General features: G+C 35.6%; 1 protein-coding gene across 46 annotated transcripts in view; it reads left to right on the top strand.

The window, feature by feature from the left end:
* Positions 1-19,470, top strand: part of Slo (calcium-activated potassium channel slo) — a 132,711-nt gene that overhangs the window by 105,845 nt on the left and 7,396 nt on the right. For 13 of the 46 annotated variants that reach the window (XM_076442414.1, XM_076442373.1, XM_076442383.1 and 10 more), the window contains 7 exons: positions 821-871; positions 4,563-4,583; positions 6,919-6,987; positions 12,128-12,160; positions 13,424-13,556; positions 16,060-16,119; positions 17,694-18,090. In XM_076442414.1, coding sequence (XP_076298529.1) covers positions 821-871; positions 4,563-4,583; positions 6,919-6,987; positions 12,128-12,160; positions 13,424-13,556; positions 16,060-16,119; positions 17,694-18,090 — 764 coding nt within the window. The remainder of the gene's footprint in view (positions 1-820; positions 872-4,562; positions 4,584-6,918; positions 6,988-12,127; positions 12,161-13,423; positions 13,557-16,059; positions 16,120-17,693; positions 18,091-19,470) is intronic. The other 33 variants (XM_076442388.1, XM_076442403.1, XM_076442385.1 and 30 more) reach the window with 11 other exon arrangements.

Genomic DNA, 19,470 nt, shown 5'->3' with positions numbered 1-19,470 from the left:
GCAAAGTTCTACAATTTTATGGGATTCTGTGTGTGTTAAGAATTGCTATCGCTATCTATATTAGTATCCGCTCTCTGTGAAGGGTTTTGGTAGGTAAGGCAGCTTTGTGGTGATCCTCGTCCCGACTCGTACCCTTAACAATCTAATATGGCCGATTTCATGCATGCGTGGGAAGATTCCCAAATTTCAAACCATCCAGGCAATGTTGATAACAAATCCTGAAAGTTTGAAGTCTGCACCAATGATGATGATCGATGCCCAGGGTTTATCAAACATGCCGGCCAAGTAAACTCCGTTTCCCCTCTCCACACGTCACATACACCCACATCATTCATCAATATCACCATGTGTGTTGTTCTTAACATTAATTTTGGGGGAAAGGCGACCTTTGGATTACAGTAACCGCATAAGCGGTGGAAAATCGTTTATTTGTGTGCTCCGCCCTCGTAGACCAAAACAATTAACCAATTATCACCGGTGTTAACACCGATATCTACTCTATCGACCGTCGCGCTGCAGTGAGAGATACAAAAGGATTTCTTTAATAAATTTATATTAAAAACTACAGTAACAATTATCATCGCGTGAAATTTAGCAGATTGCAAATTGTTTGTGATTTTTGGATGTTTCGTGGGGATTGTTGGGTTTGTAGAAAATTGGCGGGAAATTCGTTGGAGTTTGAAATTACTGCAGCGTATAACTGGTCGACGGAGACTGGATCTGCAGATAGACCCTCTCCACCTGTTGCCACCTCCTGCATCTAGGTTGACATTATTTTGGTATGACAACTAACAGCTCTGGTTCTCCTCCCTTCGGGCAGTGGCCACATTCCGGAAAGGCGTGCGAGCTGTTCAGATGGTTGGAAGAGCAAGTATGTATCCCCGCGTGTAGATCAGATTCCACGTGTAACACCCTTTGTTTTCCTTTTTTCATTCGTGTATCCCGGAGGACTAGCCGAAAAATTCAGAACATAAAGTGGGACCTTTAATTCGACGCCGTCTTTGGAAAGCCGTGTGTTACGACAAACACCAATGCTTGATAAAAAGACACACTCGATTTGAAGGTCATGCGTATTTATTTGCCTTCTTTCATCGTTTCGTCGAGACATATTGCTCGTGACACAGGCGTGGGCATAATCTGAACTTTTTGTTCGACAATAATATAGTGTTTTTACTACTTGATAAATAAATAATTTTCAGTTGGTTTCATTTGATTTTTTAAATAAATTATTGCGGTTTCTTGTTATTCTATTGTCTTTTATTCTATTTTGGGATTTTAAAAGCTGTTCTCATTGATCATTTTTCAAATGTCTCAAATAAAACCGAAGATAAAGTGTTTCAGAAATGTGAAACTAAACATATTCAGATGTATCTTAGTATTCATAAGAAATAATTGTATAATTTCATGTTGTTTTATTTGGGTGGATTAATTCCAAGAGAAAATGAGAACATAAGATTTCTCTAGTACGTCATTTTTAGGAATAAATTTAATATAATTACATTAAAGTGTAATGACACAGAATTTATTGTTTAATTTTAATTTTAAATGAAATTTGCCCAAGCCTGGTATGCAATTGATGTTGTTACTTGTAAAATGTTGTGAACAGTTGCAAACTGTTGTTTCATCGGTATTTTAGAGAAGTCGTGTCTTGAAAGCTGTACCGGAAGTGGATTGATAAACTCGATACAGACTAGCTTCTATTAAATCGAAGATTACACGAAAAAATATTGAGCGACGCTTTAGGTTGTTGACAAATTTGCAATTTTTTTTATTTATGTAATTTCCAAACTTCCAATTTTGAAAGATGAATTTATATCCAAGTTCTTATGCTATAATCAGATTTTTATTTTAAATAGTAATCTTTTTATTCAACAAAAGTTTTTACTAATTTTTAAATTTGATTAATAACGAAATTTATTGAAATTCTTGTTCGTATAATGTTTAATTAAAACGAATGGGACATTGAAGTTTATATTGCATCCAGCAATCATTTCTTTAAATAAATTATTTTATTAAAATCATTTTAATTTGTATCTCAATTTTGTTGAAATTACTAATTTAAATATTGAATTTCAATATTTATTTAAAAATTTCATGTAACAATTACTAATGTTTCTATTTTAGTTTCACTAAATTTTGAATTCTATTAAGGTATAAAAATAACCTGTATAAACTAGATTATCTTCAAGTTAAAATCAGTAGGATTAAAAATTGTTTGTGGATAACCGGAAGCGTCTCTTATGCGAACTGCCTGAAATTAAACATTGAAATTTGTCACGAACGATTTTTTAGAACATTATTATTTAACAATAAGTACTCTTTTAAATTTGTACTCGAGATTAGATCTGCGTACAGAGCATAGATATACATATTTGTGATGCTAGTCGGTGTAACTTCGTTTAAATTGATATGTACAGGGTGTCCCACTTAACGCGATCATCTTGAACATCTCACCTATTATTAACAAAATCAGAAAGGGGAAAATATAGTAGCTAATAATATCAAAAAAAAAAGAAAGCATGATTAGATTCGAAGGAAAAAAAGTATTTTTTTAAGGTCACGTTTTTCAAAATATCGAGGTCATTGATGTCTTTTTAAACGAAGCCTGAAAGCCATTTTATGTTGTTCCGTTTAAAAAAACATTGGCGACCCTGAAATTACGAAAATGTGACTTTGAGAAAAATTGTTTGTTTAACGCAATGTTTTCTCTTTGAAACCTAATCATATTTTTCTCTGATATTGTTTGATATTGTCGATGATAGTTGAGATGTTTGGGTTACAGTCAGGTGGGACACCCAATATATACATATTATAACCACACGATTAATTTCAGAGTAGACTGTACCTACTATTAGTGTTTTGAGATATCCTATTGGTGTGATGTTTTTCCATTTCTTTTCCTTTATTTTCTTGCATAAAGAGACTCTACACATATTTCTGTCAGTGTCGTCTGGAATGTAACTCCATTTTTCATGGAGGTCTGTGTCTTTTTTGATCGATGGTTATCGCGCGGGTTGCGAGCGCCCTTTTCAATCTTGATCTTGCATCGATGTTCGATATACATATATATATATATCTAATTTATTATCGACGTATTCTTTAGAGTACATATTTATATAATATTTAGAGGTAGTAAACGTACTTATTTGCGTGGTTTTTTACTCGTCTTGTAACTAAATCAACGACCATAACGAAGATGCTCTATCATGATCCGGTACTCGCTTCGAATCCTCCAATCTCTATTCTTCCGTGTATAATTCTAACACGTTGCAAAATACAAAGTTTTGAAATTTTCATTTAAAAAATCTTGATTTAAAGTTTATACTATTTAAATTTCATTTCAATTAAGTGCTTGTGTATAGTCTGTTTTATCTGGAATTTTTATTTATACTTCATTTTATCATTTCGATTACGAAATTTCCGTTCACCGTGTATAGAGTCCGTCACGTGACCCATGTGTGTGTACACGGTAGCAAGAAAGCAATTATCATCCGTGCTGGTTCCCATGAAATCATCTGTGGATTTTAAACGACTGTAAGATTGTTTATAACGGTGAATATTAAATTGCGTTTACATACACGTATTCTGTTTGTCAAGGGGGTAAAAGACTTTCTTTGAAATCTGCAATGTTTAAATGCTGTATGTCGTTGAGGACACTTGCGGTCAGTGATCTAGGTAGGCAGAATCTGTGGTTATAGTGACCTAATGCGGCGCAATTCACGGTCAGTGACCTAGTGACGGTAGCAGAATATGTGGTCAGTGACCCATGTAGGGAAGACGACAGAATTCATGACCAGTGACCTAGTGACCGTAGCAGGACCTACAGTCAGTGACCCATATAGAAAAGTGGATAGACTCCATGATCAGTGACCTAGTGAGGACGGCATCTCTGATTTTTATGATCTAACGAGGACTCTCGGATCTGCAGTTAGGATAGATTTAGAAGATGAAGTATAGGATCGTTGACTTAGCAAAGACGGAGGAATTTACAACTATTGACCAAATATAGATAGCAAAATCTAGTGACTTACTGAAGATGATAGATCATTGGCCCGGTGATTGAAACTTTCGCGAAACTTCAAGAATTTCTTTTTACCCTCGTGATGAAAAGAATGCGTTAACATAAAAGAATTTAATTATCGCTATTACAAAACATTTCTGACGGTTATTTGATCACAGATGTTTCCTTAATAGCTCCACACGGATGTGCTTTCCTGGCAACTGCTACAGTCGAACAGAAAAATGTACATCAACTGTTCTGCCCGCATCTAGTTACCTTTTTTTGTCTTTCTCATTCGTAGTTCACCTGTGACCCACATACACGTGTCCCTGTGTGATCGTGAATACCTGTGACACGTACGCGCATACACTTTGTCACTTTCTCGCCACATGCATTGCCAAACATACATGGTCACACATAGACACATCTATATACGCGTACAAACACGCGCGCGCACATTCACAACGTATACCAAATGTCAACGACAATTAACCCTTTTAACTAACTTTCTATGTGTCTATCTGTTCGAACTTTCTTCTCTTCGCCCTGTACTACCACATAGGTGAAGACTTCTCGTATCCAAGTAAGTCTACCACGGAGCGGGTGTATCGTAACAATAATAATAATAATAATAATAACGTAACTGTGTAATATATATTATGCGTAATATATAATACATCACACTGCCGCTAGATTTTTGCGATAATGAGAAGACGCATATATTATAGATCACAGAACGTAGGTTACTATGTGGCCATCATCAATTACAGAGCAACGCTGTATTATTTTGTGCGATACTGCTGAAAGAAGAGTTCTTCCACACCTATGCACACCTATTCTTTTTTTACCTTGATTTATTTCCACCGTCTCTTCCGCTGAGCCGTCAGTTGTCTTGCGAGGGGAAATTTGTTCGACATCGTGATCCAAAAGACGATCAAACGCCTGTCCAAAATATTTAAAAATTAATTATACTTTTTGTATTAAACCAGTACCCTTATCATACCACCACATCAAAAATTTCGTTCCGACCTGACGTGTTTAAGTTGTTAGACGGAGTGCCCAAGGTCTTCGACTGTCACGGTACGTCTCTGAATCAGGGATTGGTCCAGACCTGTTCCGCTATGCTATATTTGGCAAGGGAGGACAGCGACTTTATCGACCTCTAATTATAGCGATATGTAACTGCAAATGGTCAATTATTTCCACTAAAAATCTTGTTAAACCTTGACCTTAAACAAAATCTCTCTCTGTCTTTGACTTCGGATGCTAAAAATGTTTGCTGTCACTTTTCTTCTAACATAACAAATTGTTGTTTATGGCCGGGCACTAAGGACCTAGGAAATCAAATTTGCATCGCTATATTAGCATCGTACGAAAAGTATCCAAAGAAAATGTACCCAAACATTCTAGCCTCCCTGCCCCTCTAGGCGTTCGACGGTTTTCGGATTCATTCCGCGATTTCCCCTCGAGGATACAAAACTGTACGATACCGTTGCATGTGATAGGACGTTAGACCTCGTAGAATCCTCGGCAAAAGTCGATCAGGTACTTTAGCAGGCTAACAGCCGCCTCGAGTGACTTCTTTACAGTCCCTTAAACCGAGACTATACGTTCGGTTGACAACCGTCTTTTGTTTGCTAATAACGAGTTTTATATCAACCCTCTACTCCAGCCCCTTCTTCTATCACGCTGTCAAGGAGTCCCTCTGTTGACCCTGCTTCTGACACATAGTAGAACTCTATGATCTTCCGAGCACTCTTTCGAATCTCCCAATGTGTCGCACAAGTTTTCTATGTACGAGACGTGCACTTGCAATGTCGAGTAAATATCCACACCGTAACAGTTACTGCTGCATGATGGACGTCTAGGTACTAGTCATTTGCCAGAGGCGAGGATGTGTCACCTACAATTATTTTACTCGAATAAGATCAGCAAAGTCTTTGGAGACATTGGTCCTCGCCTCTAGGGACTTCAGCATGATTATAGCTGTGCACGCCGCTTGACAGTGGGGACGCATCATCTGGCGTTCCGTTAGGCTACGTTTGTACAACGCGGAGGAGACTCGCGGTTCTAAAATCCTTAGGAACGTATGTATAACCTTGGCGATCTCCAGACTCGTCCGCGTTGCCACGAGCAGCACTGGGATCGGTAGCGTTCGACATAGTGTTTGTACGAGTACGCATTAGTGTCTAGACTTTTGTAGACCAAGAGGCGCTCCGGCCTCGATTCTCTACCTTACTTGAGTTGAAATTGACGACAACCCCGTTCAATAACAGCAGGAAGTCCTAGACACCTTAGGTGAACCTGGACAAAGGAAGGTCGCGACCTTTTATCCTACTTGCTTGGGACCAAACCACTGATAAGGTATAGAGATCAATCAGTCGCCCAATGTATTTTTCTGCTGCACACTGAGAACCGAGTATTCTCAGAAAGACCTTCGCAATCTATTCTAGATGTCTATTATGATAATATTAATAATAAACGCAAGTTGATTTAAGCAACTATCGAGAGATCTCAAGCTCGACTGGCAACATTATAATTTAAATTGTGTTTACTAGAGAGTAAACTAGTACATCGCATGACACGAGACACCATATGGCGACTGATCTACTCGTATTCCTAGTTTGTGGTTTAGCAGAGGAAGATCGTGACTTTATCGATCGTGATGGGGCTCAAACTGTAAAGTCCAATAAATGTAGGATGTTCTTTTAATTCTTGGGAAAGTAACTTTTGTAATTTGAGTTTTGGGGATCATTAATAGTGATCCCACCGACGCTCGGTGGGTGAGAGCATCGAGGACTGGAACGTAGCTTCGTAGACTGTTGAGACGTATAGCACTGGCCAGTGGCAGTTTAAAGTAGTGACTAAGCCTTAGCCGACTAGTTAGGGTAGCTAACATGTGTAGTGGTTTGTTACAGACGACCACCATCCTCCCCCCACATTCACTCCGCCAGAACTGCCCAAGATGGTTCACGTGAGAGGTACAGGTACACCTCAATCAAAACCATGCTACAATCTCGCAAGCTGACCTTCCTTGTTTCAATAATAATTCACCACGATGTACATTGTGACCAATTATAACGCGCCACTGACGACGCCGGACTCGTTGAGCTGCTTTGTCGATTGATACAGTCCCCGACAAAAATGTGGCACACCGTATATTTATATTACGTATAAATATATTCACATGCAATTAAACATAATCTGTGCAATGGAATTTTTCTCTTCTAAAGAATATGCAAAAGTAACATCTTGTAAGTTTGAACGGGGTAGTTCTTGTGAAAATGTTATCTACAGATTCGTCTACTGTTGATACTGGAAGGGTGAAAAAAATCTTCATGGGGTGAAAAGAATATTTACTGGAATATATATTTTTTGGAAACAATCAGAACTAGAAAAATAATTCACACACCAAATGGTGTGTTTTATATAAGGAATTTAACGATGTAATCTGATTTTGGACTTTGATTGTTTAAATATTATATGTATTCTTGGGTATTTGATTATGTGTAGCTTGAGTATTTTTGTGGATTTTTCTACTCAATTATTCACTTCTCTGTTCATTTAAGAGAAAATAGTAAACATTATAAAAATATATCAGGTGTGCTATTTTTTTGTCGTGTGGAATTCAAACGTTAATTAGAGTAGGGCAATGTTTAATACACTTAGAATGAATGATTAATCGTTGAAACATTTGAATATCAAATGTTATTAACGATGAAGTTTTCAAATTCTTTTTCATCTTCAATTTAATTATGGTTACCTGAAATAAGTATTTAATCATCGATTAGAAGAATAATTAAATTGATTATTTTATTGTCAATTCGATTAATAATTACATTAATTTTTTAACTCTCAATTGAGATTAATGGTTGAATTAATTATTTAACCGTCAATTTGAAATTATTTGATTATTATTTGGGTCTATAATGATTTATTCAAGTTACACACGTTTGTTAATTGACTAAAATTATTATGTATCAATTTGTTTATTTATTTTGGTTACGTTGTTTCCTACAATTCGTCCATTTTGTACTTTTTTTTGTTTTAGTCATTACGTCATTATTTTAAATTAAAATAAATTTTAATTAAATTGAAAATTTTAATCCATCATTGCTCAACTCGGTTAACGATCCATTTACACTCGATCGCTAATCACAGCAACCGAGATTTTTCGACATCGGTTGATCTCGGTTCTTTTAGAAATTTAAATTTGTTTATTTCTTAACAGTGCTGGGTTTAGGAGTTTGTTTTCAAATTTTTAAAAACACTACGAGTGCATTGGTGGAAATTGATCAGCGAATTTATTTACATTCCATGATTTCCCATGAAATTACATTTATGGCTTTAGTAACTGCAATATAGAAGCTTTGCAGCTTTGTAACTTATCACTGTGACATATTTGGTATTTTCTGTATTAGGTATTCTGAGTAAGCGTCTATTTAATTGCTTGTTAATTATTATTGCAAATAATGTTAATACTTAAATTAGTGGTGAAAAGTTGTTACTAAAAATTCGAATTTAAGTAAGTATGATATACGGGTATCTACAATAAGTTATACTTCGATCTTTCTTATCCTTTGCTATCATGTTTTGTTGTCATTTGTTAGTAAATTATTTAGAAATAATTTTAACAACGCTGCAATATGCATTCACTCTTCTAAGTTGTCTTTCAGCTTCGCAATTTGAATCGCAATTGCTTAATCAATTTCTTAGAGTCTTCCGAATTTGGAAAGGCCTGGGCAACTTGCGGCTCCTCTCCCTACTCGTGGGTCCTCCCCACCAAACTCCTGCAGAATGTAAGAGATGTGAGGAGATTAGGAGTGTAGATATAGGAGGCCGTATCTCCTCGCAGTCACGCGAGGCAAAGCACGGTAGGGGCAATATAAAATAGTTGGCAGTGGGGGAACCGGTACACTGGTAGTGGGAGTCGTGAAGCGACAGCGGGGAAGAAGTTGCCCGGGCCTAATTTACACATTTTGTTTTTAATTTGTTTTTAACAAAGTTACAGTAGAACAAATATTAACTTCATTCAGAATGACTTTCGCATTCATATTTAATTCGTACAATGACAGTTTCTCACTGGTTATTAAAACGCAAAAAGAAAATTCGTGGGACAGTGATATTACACAATGATTTCAATTAACTAGTTACATTCCAACTAAGCTATTTAAATTTTGAAAAAATCCAGCACTGTCCAAGTCAATCGCGAAGTGTCTTTTAATAGCATAAAATTTAGAAAATTAGGTGAAACATTAGAAAGAAACATAAATTTTATTATCATTATATTTGTTGACTACTTTATCCGGTCTCGACGAGTGCATGCAGCTAAAGTAGACACATTATATAGTTTATACGTTCAGTTATCGATTCTATTGATTTACTTATGCGTTGTAGACTCTTCGTTCAGTTTGTTATTTTCGTTTGTACAGTAACTGGTAGAAATTGTTTTTTTATTTCGATAGAATCACTAGACATCATATTGTTTTCTTTCTGATTATTAACACAATCTGTTTTTTCACGTTATTATACAATTCATCGATAGCATTAGCACTTAGAGATCACCATAGAAGTCGCCATAAAATCTCGTAGCTTCACGTCATCATCGATGTCATTTATACAGGGTGTCCCAGTTGACTATAACACCTTCAATATGTATTTCGCTCGCCATTGACCATATCACAAAATGTCAGAGGAAAACATTGTGGTGAGCAAAGTATTTTTTTCAAAGTCTTTAAATCGAAATTAATTAACGTAATTCATGAGCATTAACAAACAATGAATTATATAAAATATGAGAAGATTTGTAGAAAATACAAAAAAAAATGAACAGAGCAACTCTTTCATTAAAAAATATTAAAAATCATCAATGATCTTGAAACCTCTAAAAGTGTAACCTTGGAAAAATGTCTTTTTCGCCACAATAGTAATTTTTTACACTGTCAATGATAAGAGAGATATCAGAAGTGCTAGAGTCAGATGGTGCACGCTGCATAAAATTGTAGATTTCATTATTAATTATTAATTAATTCATCTTAGACGAGTGGTTACACTAACTCATCGAGTAGCCTTAGAAATTCCGGCTACTCGAGTGAATGATTGAATAAGCGATAATTGGTCCTTACGATTGGTAACACCGTTGCTGGGAAAGAAATTCTAATTAAAACGTTTAATTGTGTCCGTCACTAATTACGAGAATCGAAATTTATTGTGGTGTTCGTCTGCGTAAGTAGTGTAGCGAGAACGAGTCAAAATAAGTGTTTCTCACTCCACGACTTAGAAAAGGATTTTGCAAAGAAGAAATAATTACAAAATATATATAGATTATGTGTGAGAATATTATAAAATTAAATCATTTCACTTGGATTCAATTTCAACGCTTTTATCTTCCAACCCCTCAGAGGACAGACATTTTTCAAAACACTATAATTTATACACTTTTGAAAAGAAGTTTATAAAATTGATGGAACTCGAAATTTTTCCTGGATCAAGTCATTTGAGGGTCAATATCAAATTAATGGTTTGAGGAATGCTGTTTCGATGCAAACGTTTCCAGTGATTCAGTATTTTCTATTTTCTGTGTCCTGAAGTATATACATATACATATATTTCATACAGGGTGAGGCAGAACTATGTCCACCTTGAATATTTCCATTATTTTTGTAATAATATGACAAACTGTTATACACTAAGCTTGTACGGTATAGAGGTGGATATATTGTGATGCAAATATTTATGTGTGGATAGAGGCTTAGAGGACACATTTCAAGGTAATATTTATTTTTTTTAAATGAAGTACTGGTTTTTTAATCGTGAAGTCAGCGTTCGAACAACTTCAGGATCAAGGTCAAATATGGTAGTCAAATAAACATTCTTACATTGCAGAAGATATTCAAAGTGGTGATATGAAACATTTTTTAATATTATTAGAAATAACGCGAATATTTAAGATGGACACAGTTGTTGTCCCACCCTGTACAGTCATTATATGAATATGTATGTATAATGTACATACATTTGATTTAGGATGTTTAGAGTACGATTTTTCAGTATACATATATACATTTTTTTTCTCGATGTGTGTCACTTGTACGTGTTCTATAAGTATACATTATACATATAATATACATTGATCGGTTATTATTACATAATCGTACGTTCTTTGTGTCATTTTATATATTATCGATTGCAGAAGGATAATATATACTATAGTTTGTAGAGAGCACGGTAGCATTCGATACATTTATTATTACAATTTCTTTCCATGGTAACACTAGACAGGGCACATTTCCATATATTCTATATTCATGAGAATTTCTCGTGTTTCTTTTTCATCTTTTTTTATCGATCGATTTTTTATACTTACGTATAGGTGGTGTTTCATCTGATTATCGTGACAGATGCCTAACCGCTTGATAACTGTCCGCTGCGGACGCTTAGCGCGCGCGTCAAAGATGGCCGACGTGGTTAGGTTTCCGCGAACTATGCCGGGCTCTAATTACGCATTTATTATTAGTACACTCGATTTTTCGAAACCTTAATTTCCGACAGAATAATGTTTCTTATTCCGTATATTACACTTATTATACTATGCTAATAAAATTTTAATAACAATACATAGTGCTTTGGGTATTCATAAAATACTCTGTCTACCTTGAGAAGAAATGAAAGTTATTATAAATTGTAATTGTATTTGTTACTTATAATCATTACATAAAATTATAGTATAGTTCGAGATATCAACACACTATTATACTTGATTAATTTATAATGATTATAGAAAATAAAATCGATTAAAAAAGAATAAAATGAAATATTTGCAACGTAGAATAGAAATAAACATTTTCATAAGGTCTGGATGTATTTTTGGAGAACGCATAATTCGACGACTACGCTGGCAACGTTGGCCATCCGAAAACATTATGGCGGCACGTGCAAGGGATAAAGTATGCGTGCCTGTAAGCATGGGGCTGTAGGCTCTTGCTGATAACAAGTATAATACGCTATAAAGGGGGGAGTTAGGTCACGATCAGTGTGACACTCTGTCTTAACCATTGTTGCTTTGTCTATTAGCGGGCGCCGGGCCACGTGTCCAGATACCGATTAATACTGGTCTATTAATTGTAGGTGAAGTCAGTCGTGATCGAGACGACCCTAACGGTGAGTTTCGAACGAACCTAATTTCACCTATCCTACATCACACTATCTAATCAATGTTGCACTGTACAACGAACATGGTGACTCTCGTCTGAGTGACTAAACAATGATTTTTCAAATCTGAACCATCGTGATGTTAATTTACAATCAACTCCAAAAGTATTATCCATAGAGGACGGTTGAAGGTGAAGTTTGTTTTCTCTTTTTTTTAAAATGGAAACGTATATTTTTAGTGCACTTCTGTATGCAACCTTTTAAAAAAGTATCATGGTTAAACCATTATCTCAGAACATATTTGAACATCACCATTTTCAAATAAAAATGTCTTCTGAATTAATGGTTTCTAGCCAGAAATTGTTTAATACTTTTTTTATAAAGGATTAAACACTGCATCAACTAATGCATTCAGAAATATATGTTACCTTTACAGAAACAAACTTGACCTTCAAATGTCCTCAATGACACCAACTACCAAAAAGCTACCAAGGTCAATCTATACACCCCTCGAAACCGTTTCACTTTTGTTTGAAATATTTGTCTATACCATCGACAGTTTTGGAAATATTCCAGCACCCCGTCTTCAGTGACTTACTCTGTGTATTTATCTATGTGTACAAGCACGAATGTGTGATTATGTCGTTTCGAATATGTCGCTTGCTTTCAACAGTAGAAAAAAATGTCATAGGAAAGCATTGTTTGGCCCTAATGGACAAATATTAAGGCAGACAAGAAATGTTTCTCAAGGTCATATTTTTCAAAATTTCTAAATCACCGGATCTACAGGGCCTATCAGCTAAGAGTGCCACTTAAGTTACTTGTAAACTATTGGGTATATGAAAAAATGGTTGAAACGAAAGTTGTATAGTCTTGAGATGTTTTGGCAACCACAAGATAAAAATGTAGCCTTCACATTGAACAAATTCGAGGTGACTGTTATGTCTCGATAAAAAAAGCAAAATATGAAACACTAATTATTACATTGTATGCCAGCCTTAAGACCATACAACTTTCGTTCCAACCATTTTTTCATATACCAAATAGTTTACATATAATTTGGGTGTCATACATAGCTGAATCAGCCAGCACAATTGGAATCTCAAAAACTATGACCTCCTGGACATTTCTTCAGTTATCATAATATTTACAAACAGTATCTTCCCTCGACATCTTTTTTTATCGTTAAGGGTAAGAGAGATATTCAAGGTCACGAAGTTACGAAGTTCATTTTATAATTGTATATTGATATAATTTATTGTTGTTTTGCAGCCATGAGGAACCATCGGAACTCCGTCGGGATGACCATGATGAACTCGACGAAGCAGGTAAACAAGGTGAAACCAAACGTGAACCGAGCGCCGAGCGATTCCTTGACAAGTCCGACTCAACCGTACAATCAAAGGTACCTGATTAGTGTTAAACACCCGATTCAATGTATCGCGCATTTCAAGTGTGCGTGCTCCACGAGAGAGACACGATTAATTATGCAGAAATAATGTTGTACAAAAATTGGTGCAGCTGAGGCCCATTTTGCGTGTAGATCTCACCGCATCAGTTACTTAACACTTATCTGCAGTAGACCACAAAAATCCACTTTTAGTAACAATGATTCTGATGGACGAGTAATTTCACATGACTGGTGGTTTTCTTTGTAAGTCGACGCGTAGAGGTCGTGTGAAGGTCAAGTTTATTTTTTGAAATAGAATCAATCATTTAACTCGTAATTTCTTATGAAAAAGTTACTAAGGTACTACTCGTGGCTGTAAATTATTAGTTCAGGAGACATTCTCAATTTGAAAATGGCACAAGCCGCCACGTTAACATCAAAACATTTTCTGAACTAATGATTTTCAGCTATAAGTGGTTTAGTACTTTTTCTGTCTCTACAGAGAATTACAAGCTGCATCGACAAGTGTATATTCAAGAATATACAATTTAAAAAAAACGGAGTTGATGAACAATGTGTATGTGAAATTCAAGAACAATACGTATGTAGAATTTTGTGGTCAACTGTACATATACATACGTATGTATATGTCCACGCGTTATTGATGAAACCAGTAATTGTCCATCGCTTTCGTCGAACATCCAGTGAATAATTCACTAATTATGGCTTTCAGGTTTTTGATTGGTAAATTTGTTGAGCATTAATCACAAAAGCTATGGAGAGGTCTTTTGCATAAAAAGAGTTCTGTAAACTATTCCAAACTCGGTGATATACAATATATTTCGTAACGTTATAGATATTTGAAAATAACGATCATAAGGCCTGAAAATCGCCATATCGCATTACGTGGTTAAGTGTTACAGTATAATATCTCATATCTTAAAACCACTAATCGTGCAATCAAATATTCATAGAAAGTAATATGTATTTGAAAACGTAACAATACACGAATTCACCTTTGGGTCGGTAATACAGAGCTCCACTTATCTGAATTCTTATATTCTAAATTGATTTCTTTTTGAGTATGGCGTAGGACCTATTGTAGTAGGTCTGAGTTAGATCTGGCTTAGATCTAAGTCTACTATAATAGGTCCTACGCCCTACTTAAGTAGGATACTACAACACATAAGTGCTGTTAATTTGGTTAATCGAGGTTCTACTGTAAAGATAGTTGCACAAGTCTTGAAACGTTCTTCGACTTCCTGTCACTCTTCTCTGTCGTCGATTATGATACTTGCCCTGCAATAGCTGCACGATTAGAACTGTCCAAACTCTCGATCACACAATGATATTTCTCGTAAGCTGCACAAACAAAAAACGGTTATCCAACTGCAAGTGATCTAATTTTTAGTAAAACATATCCTTCTCTAATCTCTCTGAGAAATGATTTACGCGAAATTTCTGCATCGTATCACTTTGAATAACCTCATAGATATCTCCACAGAATTCACGTCTACAGATCTCTGCTACGGAATATACAAACTTTAAACGGGGAACCTCTGAACGAACAAGTTTGCACATTATCGAATGCACTGAAGTTTATTTCATAGATCCTCTTCCGACGAAATGTTTTAATTAGCATGTTACTTTAATTCTACGTACAGTGGCGGACAAAAGTTAGGGGCAAAGATGGAGGCTTTACGACTCCCGTTACTAGTATACCGGTTCCCCCACTATCAACATCCTAATCTCCCTAACCTCATCCTACGCTCCACAGGAGTTTGGTGAGGAGGAGCCAGGAGTAGGGAGCCAAGTTAAATTATTGTACGACATTTTTTACGAAGATTTTGTTAACGACCCTGTAATCTCAACCGTTAAAAGTTGAGAGTTTCTTTCAGACTTTGCAGTAGATTAAGATGCATTACTTAAAAGAATGTTCACCCTTCAAAATGAGTTAAGATAATTTATTGTCACTTGAATCTAGGTCTAGAATGTTTCCCATCTATCTGAACTTGACAGGATAATAAAAAAATCATATTCAACTAAAAAAAATCTGTTAGAGATTGCAAATACTTTCGTCCGCCACAGTAAGTACACGAACCATCTAACTAAACGGTTTTCATTCGAGAACTTCCATGCGATCCAGAATCATTCCCACGACAATCGGACTTGGTTTTTTTCATAGTCAGTTCATCTTTAGAATAGTCATTATCGTTCATATTTTACCGAAACTGACCGCTTTAATTATATCCGACCGAATTTCGACTCTGTGTCTCAACCGGAAGTGTAGGGACAGGCAAAAATCATCTGTGATCGTGAATCGTCGATAAAAGTCGGTTTTCAATTTTCTAATTGCGACATAGATAAACAAAATTTGGGAACAATTCTTATGTTTGATGATCTCATTGTTTTTATTGTCACGTGCGTTCAGCGTAGACCGAAATTTCGATGTGAATCAATGAAGCCCAAGGTTCCGTGCGAATATAAATCCAACGTTGCAAAATCCTTCTGATTCCAGATCGCAAGAGGAGTCCGCATACCCTGGCTACCATCTCGCCTACGAAGTCAAAAAACTCATGTATGCTTCTTTCGTTAACATTGTCTTACGTTGTGCGGGTGTTCATTCTCGAAAATATCGGATTTTCAATGCTGCTTGCACGCTTGCTATAAAATTGCATGTGGATAACGACTATTTTTTATACAAACCTGCCATTATTTTCCAATAACCGTTTCACCTTGAAACTGACCTCCAGGTGTGCGAATCATTGTTCCACAGATTTCTGACTGATTCCTCGAATGTTTTACTGATTAAAATCACTGATTATTTTAATGATTTTCTGGTTGTCTACTGAATTTTAAAGTAGCATGTGGTGAAAGGAATTTGGTATGGTTGAGACGGCAGTGGATTAATCATTGGGACACCTAATTGTATAATTATATTCACAGCTTTGCACGTATTGTTATACTTTCTCTGCATGGAGAGCTCTGAAAGTGAGAATGTGAAATATTTGTCGAATTATGTTAATAAAAGTATCTACTATCAAAGTAAACTACTATCGAAAATCTGGCAAAGTGGAGGATTGTTTTTGCAAGTTTTATTGATAAAATGTTTATCGTGTAATGTATCTGGTAATATGAGATAATAATTATATTTTATCTTATAATATTAACATTCATTGTTTCCATGTGAAGAGAATTATGGTTCTGATAAATAAAAAGTAATCTTTCTGGAGAACATTGGGAGGGGAATCCCCTTTTGAGGGTTTGTTATAGTGCTGAGTGCTATAGTTGTTATTTGGTAGAGATTAGTTTATTGTTTTTCTAAATCTGGTATAACAGGTAAATATGTTTCTTCTGTGTAGAACGTAAACAATATATGCTACTGGAAATGTTTGTTGTTAAAATGGTCCAACTGATTATAAGCGTGAGTGTAAGTTTTACTAATAAATACATAAATACAGTTTTGTAATCAATAATTGATTTAATTAACTGTAGGGATCTCATAATATACGGGGTTGAATTAACATTTTGGTTAATGCTAGAATTAAAATAGATTAATAAATGTTTCCAGTAGTATAGTAGGGACTACATAAATATTAGGTATACTAGTGTAGGGATATACCCATTCAAGGTTAATGTGTGAAGGTCGCGTGTCATAGAATACTACTTTATACTAACGAATACTACCTTAATTTCTGCAAAATGTTCACTTATATTTTAAATCAAATCATTTCCATATCATTATTCGCCATATTTTTATTTTCGCACTGTTGCTCTCTCTCTCTCTCTCTCTCTCTCTCTCTGTAAAGATGCAATTAACAATTTATTACAGCGTAACCTTCACATGACCTTGATATTCAGATCATTATATTCTATAACTAGTGAAGAAAAGAGTAGCGTCAAGAAGCTGGTTGTTATAGTTGATAGCTTATTGTTAGTTTGGGGCATATTGAATGCAAGATGTAACTACCCAAAACTTGTTGTCCTATACAAACGTACCTTTATCTTTTGGCTTAGAAACTATATTAGTCACAGTATTGTCCAACTCAGACATTCAATATGCACCCACCTAATATATCTTCGATGTTAAATGTTGGAATACAATAGAGAATGTGTCGATTAAGATTGGCGAGACTGTGGAACTGATTTTAGGCCAACGAGCAGAGCATCAGGGGGCACGAACGTGAACAACAACGGCGGCCTGCAGGTCGGAATCGCTGACGACCAGGCGAAGGACTTCGACTTCGAGAAAACTGAAATGAAATACGACTCGACGGGCATGTTCCACTGGAGCCCGTCCCGCAACCTCGAAGACTGTATACTGGATCGGAACCAGGCAGCCATGACGGTCCTCAACGGGCACGTCGTAGTCTGCCTATTCGCCGATCCCGACTCGCCCCTCATCGGACTGAGAAACCTTGTCATGCCATTACGAGCTTCCAATTTCCATTACCACGAGCTTAAACACGTAGTGATAGTTGGGTCTGTGGACTACATCCGCCGCGAGTGGAAAATGTTGCAGAATCTACCAAAGATATCAGTGCTAAACGTAAACAACGTTTTTACCTTCAGTCGCCCAAGCGCCTTCACTGCCGCTAAAAGTCTACTTTGAAACTGGAATCTTTCCTTTCACGCTGCTCAAAATTTTCTCTCTCTCTGTCTCTCTCTCTCTCTCTTTCTCTATCTCTCCATTGTCCATTTTCTTTTTTCTTTCGGTGAAAGTTGACCAGGGTTGAACAGCATCGCTGGACTGCATGAAGTAGATTCTTGAAAATTAGCTATAATAATATAGTTTTTCGATAACATTCAGATTATATGTTGTCAAGGTTAGCTATCTAAATAAAGTTATTTACTAATTGCGATTATTCGAAGAGGCACATGTAAAATTGAAAAGAATTTTTTCTCAAGGTTATTCTTTAACAAAGTTTCAAGGACATCAGTATCCTTTTTAAATGGAGTTTTTGAAAACATGACATCACGTGATTCGTTGTAGTCAAAACTTTTGTAAACACATATTTTTGTTCAATACCTGTGTAGAACACTACTACATTTTATGTTTTATTGTTTTTTTAATAATTGTATCGAGATCTGCAGTCTAGTGATCATTTCCATCTTGTCTCTGTCACTTCTTGAGATACGGGAGAACTTTGCTTATAGTTTAGAAAGGTATCGAGGGCGCTGTTAGTGTTACAATAGCATACAGATGTCTTATAAGGAGTCCTAATCTAGATCCTGAAATACCTTCGTAATTGTTTGCTATTTGGGATGCTAGCCCAGCTGAATCGTATTTTCTCAGTCAGATAGCAAATACTGTTGATCCTTATTCAAATCTGGTTTTTTGTGAGTGTAGAGACTAGAACCCTAATCCTTTTGTATATTAATTAGGTCACCGACGGAAAATTTAGAGACTCTTTTCTTTTCTTATTTTTGTTTTTTATAAACACAGTTCTCTTACATTTCTGAAAGTACAGAGATGATCGATAAGTTATTGTCTCACCCTTTATGTCTGCTTTCATTGAAACAGATCATAGTATCATCGAAGGATAGCAATTCTTAAGATGAAGCCAACTCTAGTTCATTCCAAGAACTGCTATTCGATGACTAATAAATTGAAAATGTAACACTCTCAATTCAGAATTCAAAAGTACTTTCCTTTCATAATGTTTTTTGAGAAGTCACACAAGTATTACACAGAATATTTTCCTGAAATATTGGAAACCAAGATTTGCAATAATTTGAATCGTTTGGCGTAATGTCTAAACGGTAGTAGGAGTAACATTCATTCCCCTGCGTAAAATTTAGTAAAAAATGTGTACTATAATACATAATGCTTCTGTGTTCTAAGATTACACCAAGGTCCGTCCAATATTCCATAAATTGTTAAATTCAATTAAAACCATGAATCAAGCAACTTTATTTAATAGTTTAT

This window comes from Lasioglossum baleicum, chromosome 18 (assembly GCF_051020765.1).
Source record: "Lasioglossum baleicum chromosome 18, iyLasBale1, whole genome shotgun sequence".
Classification (NCBI taxonomy): domain Eukaryota; kingdom Metazoa; phylum Arthropoda; class Insecta; order Hymenoptera; family Halictidae; genus Lasioglossum; species Lasioglossum baleicum.
The sequence above is the reverse complement of the archived record's forward strand: the minus strand, read 5'-3'. Positions and strand labels throughout refer to the sequence as shown.